The following is a 12,488-nucleotide window of genomic DNA, read 5'->3' as shown; positions in this document are numbered from 1 at the left end:
ATATTAATATATTAGAACTTATAATATATTAATATGTCACAAATCTCCTCTCCTCACAAACGGTCTATCCAAATGTTCCGATGCCATGCAACCCAAATGGACCATGCCGAGTCGGGTCAAGTACATACCAATTATAGTTATGGACTTAGACACTAATCCAACAATAACATGTGAAAATCGTTTTATCAAAATCATTAGAAATAACAGAAGTCTAAAAACATAAACATATGAGATGTGTATGTGTCACGATCAAGCTGGAGCTTTCCCACTACGAGATGCAGAACTTGAAAACATTTAATCCATACCTGTAATCACAAAACACACTGAGTTCACCAAAGTACCATATATCAACATTAAACATATAATGCTTACAAACCAGGCTCATAGTCTACGAAACCATCATCCCATAGACCTATAGAATTTCCAACCATACGCAACTCATAGTTAACACCTCATTAGGTCTATAAGCACATAACCATCATCCCCAATACCTGTTGTACTTCCAACTTCCATTCTACCGGGCATGTAGGTACATAGCCATCATTCCCTAAAATCAATGTATAACCAACAAATAGAATAATCAACCTAACACATAACCATACAACCTATCACACTGAACATATAATGTCACATAGAGTATAAAGAGAAAATTCATATGATGCAAACAACCGCAATCTCACAGTCTCAAAAAGATAAACAACTATCACAAACCACATAGAAACTAAATTGAGGTCCATACTCGACCTATAACTCAACCCCAAAAAGTTTGACCAAAAGTCAACATGTTGGGTCAAGGGCTCCCCACGCTCAAAAGAAGACAAAATAGTCAGTTTACCAGGGTTGTCACGTGTCCTTGGCCAAATTCACCTTATAAATGACTTAACATATTAAGTTAGAAGCCTTAATTCTCATATCTGAATCTTCTTAGTGTCTTAATGGATAAAGTTTCCAACTTTATCCATTTAGATGGTCCAAACAAGCAAGATCTAGTAATAAAGTGTCCAAAATGCACTAATCGTCGTGCATGGAGGAAAGAGAACTTTTACATGCACTCTTTACTCTATCAAATGATCAGATTTGGACCCAAACATCATCAATGAGCTTTGGAGTTCTTCAAACCACATGAAACAAACCTAAATGGACCAAAACTTGCTAAAATGAACCAAAAAACACAACAAATTCCTAGATCTATAGATGAAATAAGATAAATCTTTAAAACCTACAAAGGTCCAAAATAGTAGAGAAAACTAATTATTCAAGTGTTATGCTCCAATGACCAATCTTTATTATCAACATCAAAAATGGATTTTAGGAGAGGGGATAAGCTCAAAACAATAGAGACTATGGTTTCACAAGGAACTTTTGGAGGGTGACGAAACCCTAGGAGTTTGTGCCCCTTAAATAGGCCCAAAACCTTAGGAGAGGGGATGAGCTTAAAAAAACCAACATATCTTCATTTTTTTTTAAAAATAATGTTTATTTTAGTACATTCAAACTCATATATTTTATGAAAGTCTTATTTAAGGTTTTCTAACTTCATAAAAACTCAATCTATTTTCATCCAAACATTAAAAAAATCATATTTATTATTATTTTTGGTACATTAAAACTCTTATTTTTTTTAAAGTTGTCTAATATAATGGATTTTTGTCTATCTCAAAGTTTTAAATTAGAAAATTTCAAAAATATAAGATTTTAACATACTAAAAAGTAATGTTGTTATTTTACGAATTTGATGAAAATATGTTGAGTTTTTCTAAAATTTATTATATTTTATTTGATAAATTAAGTTCGCTAGATATAAACTTAAATAAATAAGTAAAAGTTAGATTACGGTTTTGAGACCAAACCGATGTTATATATCCGATATTCCAATTCTTTATTTTCATAATTTTAACTGTCTTTTTGTTTTAATTATTTCGATTATATGGATTGATATTTCATTATTTTGGTGGAGAAAGATTGGATATTTGGATGATGGGCATGGGGATATGGTAATGGAACGGTATAGCTTCATCCACGACTACCGTCTACTTACCCCTGAATATACTCCTCGAGATTCTGAAACCCACATTTCTTTTCCCAAATCGCCCCTCATCACATGTGAGAATGTAACATCTTCCTCATAAATTAGTTTTAAAACAAAAGCATGAGTCACATTCGTACTTCATATTATATCTGTTTTAGAGGACATAAATTAACAATTATAATTTACAAGATCGAAGATAATTGGTGATTCTTGTCACCTCTCATATGGAAGCTAGAGAAAAAGGAAAAACTATTTTCTTTATTCAGGTTGCTTTATCTTAAACTGAAAGATTTAATAAAAATAAGTTGCATAAAAATTGTAAAGCACTTCAGTTAAAATCATTATCAATACATCAATTTTAATTTTAGCCCAACTATTTGATCAAACTTTCAACAGGCTTTCCGAAAAAAAAAATATGACAATTCTTAAATAAAAGATTTTGAAAATTTAGTCCATTTATCTAGCGTAAAATTATTATATCACCTAAGATCAAAACGCTTAAAGTACGTTATGTAAAAATTGATCAAAGTTGTTACAATTTGTATGCAATTTGACCATTTGACACAAAAAAAAATTAAAAATTAAGCAACGAGTCAAACACTATTGAGTTTGAGTATAAAAATACACAACAAGAAGATTTTTAAAAAGAAATTTACTTCGAATTACTTTTGGGTTTTTTCAAGTCATATTAAAATGTTTATATGTATTTACTTATCTTCAAGTTTTGATGTATAACTTACTCAAAACAAACTCGTTTTATCGAGTATAATTATGATTAAATCTTTCAAACAATTCGAGTTTTTTAAATTATGTTTGAATAATTTGAATTTTTTCCGAACTAAATTCATGTATCACACACAAAAAAAATGCATAAATAAAAAGGTAACAAAGAGTTTATATATCAAATGTTTTAGTTTCCACGATACAATGTGATAAATTTTTTTTACTTCTAGTTAGTCACAATTCATGATAACATTATTTTACTTCCAATTAGTTACCATTACTCTTAGGGCCATATTTTTCCGCTTTCTCGTCAATCCATGCTCTCATATCAGCTAACACAAGATTAGCAGCATCATCAGGTTCCCCTTGTATCAAGGAATGGTACATACCCTCGTACATCTTTAAAGCCTTGTCCTCACTTGTTGCCTTCTCATACAACATCTGAGACCCGGTGGGGCATGTGACCCCATCTGCGGTCCCATGTAATGTCAAGAAAGGGGTTGTGACCTTGTGGAAGTTGTTTTGTATGTAATTTGTTACCCTGACAACTTCTCTCATTGTACCTACTCTTGGCCTCCCTGCATACCGTTTCGGATTTACAGCTATTATTTTTAGCTTTTTGGGATCTCTGATTGCCTTTCCCACCATCTTGTTATCTGGCATGGCGGCCCATGTATCCGCAAACCCGAATAGTAGCCCGTACATTGTTAAATGTAGCTTCAATTCATTAAAAACATATTTAGATTCAACAGTCATGGCACAAATTATATGCTTTATAAAGTTAACTAGATGAACTTAGTTAATGCGGTAAATGTTTTTTTTTTACATAATGAAAACAGTAAAAAAATTCAATTTATTTGCAAATTTACTTTAATTCATGTACCTCATGTATGTCATTCTTTTGCAAACGTTTTTAAATTTATTTATTTATATAAACATTTAAAGGGAAAAAATAGACTTGAATACATATTTAACCAATTTTATATAATCATTGTTTGTGCCTTCTTTGGGCCTTTGGGGTGATTTGTTTGCATACTATGGACTATGGAGCAGACCGGACACGGACCGAATCATGGCCTCATGAGCCCCCCAGCGTACTTAAAATATCTTTTTTTTTTTTTTTTTTTTTTTAAAGTAATCAAATTACAATAAATCATTTTGTAAATTCGAATTAATTAATCCCAAGTGCCTCGAAGTTGATTAAATTATAATGTAAAACGTAAATGTTATTTCATTACTAGAGGCCCAAAATTCTTTACTTGTTCTATACTTGTATCAGAATTAGGTATGCCTTATGCGTGGGTCGAAGAGTCATCTTAGGCCCATTTATCTAGTGTTCTGAAATTTGAACAACATTAAATTTAAGAAAAATCAAATATCACATGTTTTATTATATTATGTTGACCTAGAAAATGAAATTCGTGTAAACGTGATGAACTTGAAGCGGACTCTTGCTTACATTTACATATAAAATATACATCACGTTACATTTGTCATTAATGGTGGGACACTTTCTTAAGTGGACAAGACGACTAGGTGCCATGAGCGTTACTCTCTTTCGTAAAGACTTCCTAGTTCCTAGCTAGTAATGAGGTTACTCTTCATCTTAAATGATAATATCATAATTTTTTATTAAATAATCAGATTTAAATGCTTTATAATGTGGTAGTGCATTACCTTGGATGGAATCATGTTTTCCGGAATGACAAATAGAGGCGCTGAGAAGATCAAACCGGTCCACGTGTCAGGTTCTGATTGGAAGTACATAAGCATGGTGATCATGCCGCCCATTGATTCCCCGAACAGGAATGCCGGAAGTTTACAGTAGGTTTCGCTACGGCGAACGCTGAGAAAGTATGATAACGACGCCGCAGCAACCTTGTCCATATCGCCGAGGTATCCATGGAGTCCCTCCGATCGACCATGGCCAAGGAGATCGGCGGCGAAAACAGCGTATCCCCACTTGGCGTACTCAATACAGATCTTCTGAAAGCACCAGCTGGTGTCGGATCCATAACCGTGAGTCATGAACACGGCGGCCTTCACCGGTTGATCTTCGTCCAATGGAAGCCATGATTGAGTAAATAGTTTTCCGTTTGGCGTTTCGAAGTAGGATTTTGAGTTACGTACTCCTTGCGATTTGTAGAATTCTTCCTCAGGTGTTTCTCCCCAGAAGAAAGTTGTCGCCGGTGGGAATGGAGAAAGATTCGGTGGTGGCGGCATGGTTGACGACGACGGTGGTTGTAGTTGTTGGACTTCTTTACCCTTTTGGACAACTGAGCACGCAGATAAACAAGCGGAGCTGTTTATGTAAGTCGATGGAGAATTGGAAAAGTGAACCGGGTTGATGGAGTTATTTAGGTAGGGGTGCGAATAATTGAACCGGGGGTTGGTAAACCTACTACGCGGGTCTACCACGAACGGATGGGGTGTTCCTGATGAAAGCATTGCGTTGAAGAATGAATGATTTATGTGGGGTCCAGAGTAGTTGTTGAGCCATCCTGGAAGTTGTGACACGTCTCCGATTACGAAAGTGATGAAATGGTGAAACAATTTATGATAGGCTGGCGTGCCATTCAAATATACTTTCGAATGAATAGTTGAAATGTTGAATACTACCAACCCCCAACCGGCCAACCGGACGTTGGACCGGAATCTCTGTATTTTGGACGATTTTGACGTTTCTTTCTTAATTGTTCGACCATCTCCACTTATCTATTTTATGTATAACTTTTTTTCTTTTCCCATATCATATTCTTATTAATTTTGTTAATTTAAATATTATTTAATTATTGATCGTTTTCATAAAAAAAATAATTAACTAATTTAATGTTATTAATTGAAATATTTTATAAAACTCATTCATCAAGTTTGTTATATTTTAAACATATATATAATATTTTTAAAATTAATAATACTTAATAAATTAAATTAAATATATTACAATACATAAAAATTAAAATAACTACTATAAAATCCAGAGTTCATATTTCGTTTATAACTTTGTACACAACTTTATGTATACAATTATACAATTATATTAGAGATCGAAATGAAAAATAAATATAACTTAAATAGTTAAATATAATAAGAAAACAAAAATTAGAAACAAAAAGTTGATCCACTAGTTCGAGTACCCATCGGTACCCAACCAACAAATCGGGGATTTCCTGTCTTGACAGGTAACAGGGCGGATACTAGGATTAATTTTCATATCTAAAACGGGTACAGAGTAGGATTTGCTAGTCCAAACCTCAAGAATATCACATACTCCATTTTTACATAGTCTATATCTTAGTATTTAAGGATTTGCTAGTCCAAACCTCAAGAAAATCACACTAATTTATAAAACAATAAAATTATGTAAACATACATCAAACAAAATGATTTAGAAGAATATATTGAATAATGAATATGGTATCAAGAGGGAATTGAAGAACATAAAACTCAAGGATCTATCTTAGTATCTCACATAACATTTTCCAAAGCAAAAATCTTTCTGTGAACATGGACCTGATAGATGGTCTGAACTCATAAATATGGTGAAACAACAACCAAAGAATCCAATACCTTCGACATCCTTTATGTTTTGAGTTGCTAGTTTTGTGCAATGGTTGCTTAGATATTCTTTCAACAACATGTGAATCTTTAAATACCTCCATCATTTTTTTTTACCAAAAATGCAAACCAATTATTAATTTAAAAGCTTTAGAAATAGTCAATTCACTTCATCATTACAAAATCCTTCGAACTTCAGTAACAATTCGTTGGATCACTCCACTTAACAACACCACATCAACATCAAATGAGTAGTTTTGATGTTTAATAAACATTTAAAAAATGATGGCACATTGGGGTATGAAGGAAAAAATAAAGGGTTAAGGGGTTGTTTGGAATTGCTTATTTAACTCATTAAACATTTTTATTTATTAGTTTATAATGATAATAAAATGAGTTTCTACAAAAAAATGGATTACCTTATGCTATTGTAGCAAAAAATTATAAATTGATAATTTCTTTTTAAAAAAATGATTGAACAAGTTTATAGACATTTTAGTTGAACAAACTTATAAATATTTTAAAAACTCTTTTTTGAAGGTAGTAAAAAGTTGCCTTTAAAAACAATTTTATATTTCTCCAACAATTTTTTAAGTTTATTCGTTTTTTTTAAAAGCTATTAAGTAAATAAACATTTTTTCAAACTCAATTACCACCTTGTACTTTTTTTTTAATATATTTTGGTTGCTATGGAATCAATGAAAGAATAGCTATTTTATTATGTAATTTAAATTTTTGAATTTTTTTCCAACTTTAGTTTAAATCAGAGGCATCAATTGACGACGCGACACGAAAAAATATATAACCATAAACGAAATTGGGATGAAATTGAAATTCGAATACGTGTACGTGTCAATTATAAAAAACACGATGCCGTGTCGTGTTCGTGTTCAAATTTTGACATGAAATTGACATGATTTAACATTTGTTTATCGTGTTACATATGATTAAGTATTAATTAAATAAAATTTTCGTTATTTTATGTTATCTTTATCATGTCGTATCGTGTTTTTCGTTTTTTAATTGGTTCATTTCGTGTTAGTTAAAAAAACGGCATCGTGTCGTGTTGTGTTAGACAAAAACACGAAAAGTTGTCCGATTTGCCACCTGTCACACCTTCGAACGACGGCAGAAAATATCACTTCCATTATGGATAAAAATATTACATCAGAATACGATTTCTAAAATACTAAAAATTCTAATACAAAAGGTGTCTTAGTAGTTAGACATAGTTATAACAATACTAAGTCTTCGGTAGCTTCATCGATCAATCGCTACTTTTGGGAGTGTAATCTTCCATCTCACCGTTTCTTAGGAATAAATGTGGTTTTGAAATGTCAACATAATGTTTGTGAGTTTATAGGTTTTGTATATTGTATTTTGAAAATACTTTTTGTACATCACTTTGTCAAGTTTTTGTAAAAGTATTTTGATTCTTTGCTTTGAAAATAGTATTTTACGTTACTAGGGCTTTCGAAATTCTTATTCATCTTATATTCTATTAGTTTATCCATTTCTTAGGAGTATTTTTAAGGAAATAAGTGCTTTTAAAAGCAGGCTAACTGAGAGTGAACTTAATGTAGGTTAGTTGGATATAGTCCAACCTTCACCTACATAACTATATACTTATGACGTAATTAGAATCTCAATGTTTTATTGTATAATTATAATTAATATATAATTTGATTTAAACAGATATTCTTAGCAGAGCCAACCGACAAGAGTGGTGATATAACCATTATTCAAGTTGAGTGACAACATAACATACTACAGTTATCCGTTTGGAGTCGGGTGTAGTGACAACATAATATACCACTATTATCAGTTATAATCGAGCGTAATAACGACATAATATACTGTTATTATCCATTTGAGTTGAGCGTAGTGGCAACATAATATACCATTATTATCTGTTTGAGTTTAGCATAATGACGGCATAATATACTACTATTGTCAGTGTGAATCGAACGTAATGACAACATAATATACTACTATTATCCGTTTGAGTTGATCATAGTGACGACATAATATACAACTATTATCTATTTGAGTTGAGCGTAGTGACGACATAATATATTATTATTATCCGTTTGAGTTGAGTGTTGTGACGACATAATATACCACTATTATCCGTTTGAGTTGAGTGTAGTGAAGACATAATATACTACTATTATCCATTTGAGTTGAGCGTAGTGACCACATAATATATTACTATTATCCGTCTGAGTCAAACATAACGACGGAGTAGTGTAAATATTATCTATGAGAATTTGCTGAATAACGACAAGGTATAATGTTATCCGAGAGATTTCGCTAGAATAGCGGCTAGGTACTAAGTTACCCTAGAGATTTGACTAGAGAAACGACTTACGTATAATGTTCTCCTAAAGAGTTGGTCAGATTAATAACTAGGTATGATGTTATTCTATCAATGTGAGTCGGCATAACAACTAGGCATAATGTTATCTCTAAAAGTTGGACAGAGTATCTACATGGCATAATACCATCCTAATGTTATGATCATAATTATCTAACTAATACTATATAATCAGTAATAATTATGAAATATTTGTATTTTAAGATGTATTACCACCGAAAAGATTTGGAAAATGGGGTCGTGAACTCACCCTGGAAGCGTGCTTTACTAGACTCTAAGACTGCGGTTGGTGGCGTTAGGGGATTGGGATCGACTGGACTCAAAAATATAGCTTACTAATAGCTAAAATATATAAATATAGAAATTCCCAAGGGTTTTATAGAGATTTTCGAAGGTATAAACGAGAGAAAGAGAGGAAGAACGTTGTGTGAAAGTGACAGGGGGGATGGGGTGCTTTTATATGCAAAATTTTTGGAGTGCGCCCTACGAAAATTGGAGTACGCGGTGTATATTTGGATGGTGTCTAAGGTGCCACGTATCACTTTCCTGGTAATCCACGTGTCGCCTTCTAGAAACATGTGTCGTGCACCTGGCGTGCACTTCGTGCCATGTAAAACGTGGATTTTGTAAATTCCGTAACTTTTTCATACGAACTCCGTTTTCCACGTTTTTTATATCCACGCGTAGCTATCGATGAGTAATACAATTTTCCATTAGGTTGCATTGGCTAATTATGAATTTATTTTTAGTCTTTATTTTTATACGATTTAATGATTTTGTGAAAATCATATCTCTCTCGTACGGACTCCGATTTTGATATTATTTTTCTTATAGTTCTTATCTCGAGGAGTACCACGATTCTCTTTTTAGTGACTTTAGCTATAAGTCAATAATTCTGTTTTAGCCTTTTGATGTAACATCCAAAACCTAGGTATACCTTGTGAACCCTAATCTTGGAGCAATTTTCCATATTGGTCCTTGATAAAGAGAAGAGTGGTGGACGGGTACGTGGGGCGTACTAGAGTGTACACTCAGCGTACTCATACGCGTGTTTGATCGTGGAAGGCCGCCTAGTACGTCGGGCATACCAAGGTGTACACAGGGCGTACCAGACCCAGAATGAAACCCTAATCTTAAGTGAGCTCCCTATTTAAAGAACGTTATGGCCTCCTTGTTGGCCACCATTTCCAGAGACTTATCCTCCCTAAAACCCTAACCCTCGTTCTTGTAGCAAAAGAGTGCATTTGAGAGCTTGTGGGTGTGTTCTTGAGCATTAGAAATGGAAAGAAAGCTTTAGAGAAGAAGGAGTGAGAGCCCAAGCACTTGGATCTGAGCTTAGCAGTGAGAGAAGCTTCATTTGGAGGTAAAAATCTCCAAGCTTTCCTACTCTTTTGTTCGTGTTTATGTGTGAGGTGTTTTAGGGTTTTTGTCCCTAAAGTTGATGGCTTTATGAGTATAAGCCCCTAGAATCCGAGATCTATCCCTTGTTAGTTTATTTTGTGTTATAGAGCCATAAAAATCTAATCTTGGTCATTAAGAGCTGACCATGCATGAGTTATGAGTCTCTTAAAGAAGGAAATGTTATGATTTGGGTGTTGGTGACCTTTACAGCCATGCAAAGGCTTAAAGTCACTGACTTTATGGATTAAGAGGCATTAGAGTAACCAAATCTGGGATTCAAGCTTATGTCTTAGCCGATTCAGACCAAAAACCACGAGGAGTGTGAAACTGGGACTTACGATGGGCGTAATCCCAGTACACGCAGCGTAGGGGTCGAGTTCCCCGTTTCTGGATAGCCACGGGGTACGCCCCACGTACGAAGCTAGTACGTGCCACGTACTCCCTGCTATTGACTTTTGTTGACTTTTAGGGTTTGGTCAAGATTGAGGACTATTAAGCTTTAGAGGGGTAAAATGGTCTTTTACCCTTCTGTGAGTTGTAGAAGGGTTAGTCTAGCTTCTTGAGGGACAATATTAATTAGGGATAATTATTATGTGTTAGGCGGGAGCTAGACCTAGGAGTAGAGATCAAGATCCCGATTGCGAGATCTTCATTCATTAGCTTACGAGGTGAGTCTTTTCTCTATACTTACCTTGAGTGGTAAATCTTTTGTGTGACCAGAGGGTCTTATGTGCATGAACTGTGTAATCAGATATCCTGCTATTTACTTGTGTTATGCATTTTGAGTATATTATTGTGATGCTGAGTTGAGGGACCGGAGGGTCCCACTGAGACACATCGACCAGAGGGTCTAATTGAGTTATAGTCTCGAGTGGCTAATGTGTTGTGTGTGGTATTGTGGGGAACTCACTAAGCTCTTATGCTTACCGTGTTATGTGTTATGTGTTTCAGGTAGTTTCGAGGATCGCGACAAGGCACCGTCATGATTGTACACACCGGCGGGAGCTCTTATGCTAATGTGTTGTGTGTAAACACCACCAAGCCCACTTCTGACCGTGAACGAACTCAGCCACTCCTTCTGGTGGCACAAAGCGATAGCGATGGCATCAAACGACGGTGGCAGCGGCAGCACTAGACAGGCATGACCGAAAACGAATGTTAAGGAGTGTTTACGGCTGAGGAATGGTGACAAATCATCACCGAGACACGACCACAACAGCGCAACCATCCTCCAACTGCAACAACAACGTTCCCGACGTCCAACACCGGGGAGAAACGACAGGGAAGAGAGATAGAGAGAGAGAGAGAGAAAAAAAAAGAGATGGCGGTTAGACCCATCAGAACCCCTTGGTTGTTCACGATTCACGGCTCGCTGTTCACAACTCTTTCACCGAGGTATCGATTCTCTTCTGACTGCCCTCGATGTCTGGCGGCGATGTTACCGATGGCTGCACTTGGCGACGGGTAGCAGAAGGGTGAGGCGACGGCGCTACCGGTGGTCTACGGCTTCAGCAGGTAAGGAACGATGACCGGTGATGGGAGGGGGATCGTCAAGTGTGCGGCCACAAATGGGAGAGACAAGGTGGGGTGGCGACTGATTCCTTCACTTAGGGTTAGGGTTTAGAACCCTTAAATACCCGCTCCATATTAGAAGTTTGCCATAATGGCAAAACTGGTCCCTCCCCATAAACACTTTTGCAACAAAGGCCCAAAATTTACTCTTTATACCTAGCCTCCTGAAATCCTTTACAATTTAAGTCCGAATTGTTACTAATCAACCCCTCAGCCTCCATAATCTTTTCAAAATACATCCCAATATTACATTTTAACCCCCGAATAATCTGATCTATAACATTTGGCTTCCCACAACCAATAATCCAATAAATAATATGAATTTATTGCGACTATTCGTTCATCAAATTTTATCTATTTCTTTATTAATTAAATAGGATGTTATAACTCTCCCCCACTTAAATTAGATTTCGTCCTAGAAATCATCCCTTACCATCCCTTACATGTCCGACAACTTGGGCGACATGGTTTCAATCCTAGGCACACCCTACCCTTCCCAGGGTAACCGTGACAAGCCTTTTTAAGGCAACCATAACCCACTCTAGCAGGGTTCTAAAACCTGAAGATGAACGTATTCCCTGCAAAAAGATCTCATTTACTCCATCTGAAATCTGTTGTCTTGAGGTTGTCTGATTCCCTAACAAACCACTCATACTGAATCATTATCATTGAATCCAGTCTGTTTACCCCTCAACTGTCCACTCAACTTCTGATAACTCGAGGTTCTCACCATAAACAGGGTTATAGACCCAATCATCCTTGCAGATCCCTCATACTTGGCCAAGGCTCATATACTCCCACTATATATATGACTTGTCACTTCCCATT

General features: G+C 35.2%; 1 protein-coding gene across 1 annotated transcript; it reads right to left on the bottom strand.

The window, feature by feature from the left end:
* Nucleotides 1–2,878: 2,878 nt before the first annotated feature.
* LOC145085298 (caffeoylshikimate esterase-like) lies at nt 2,879–5,215 on the bottom strand. Its single transcript, XM_079023505.1, has 2 exons — nt 4,430–5,215; nt 2,879–3,469 (listed from the first exon to the last, which is right to left on the bottom strand). Exons 1-2 carry the CDS (start codon nt 5,198–5,200, stop codon nt 3,020–3,022), a joined length of 1,221 nt encoding a protein of 406 aa, XP_078879631.1. The 5' UTR covers nt 5,201–5,215; the 3' UTR covers nt 2,879–3,019.
* Nucleotides 5,216–12,488: the final 7,273 nt, after the last annotated feature.

The sequence above is a fragment of the Lactuca serriola genome, chromosome 1, assembly GCF_051521515.1.
Source record: "Lactuca serriola cultivar US96UC23 chromosome 1, Lser_US96UC23_V15, whole genome shotgun sequence".
NCBI lineage: Eukaryota > Viridiplantae > Streptophyta > Magnoliopsida > Asterales > Asteraceae > Lactuca > Lactuca serriola.
The sequence above is the reverse complement of the archived record's forward strand: the minus strand, read 5'-3'. Positions and strand labels throughout refer to the sequence as shown.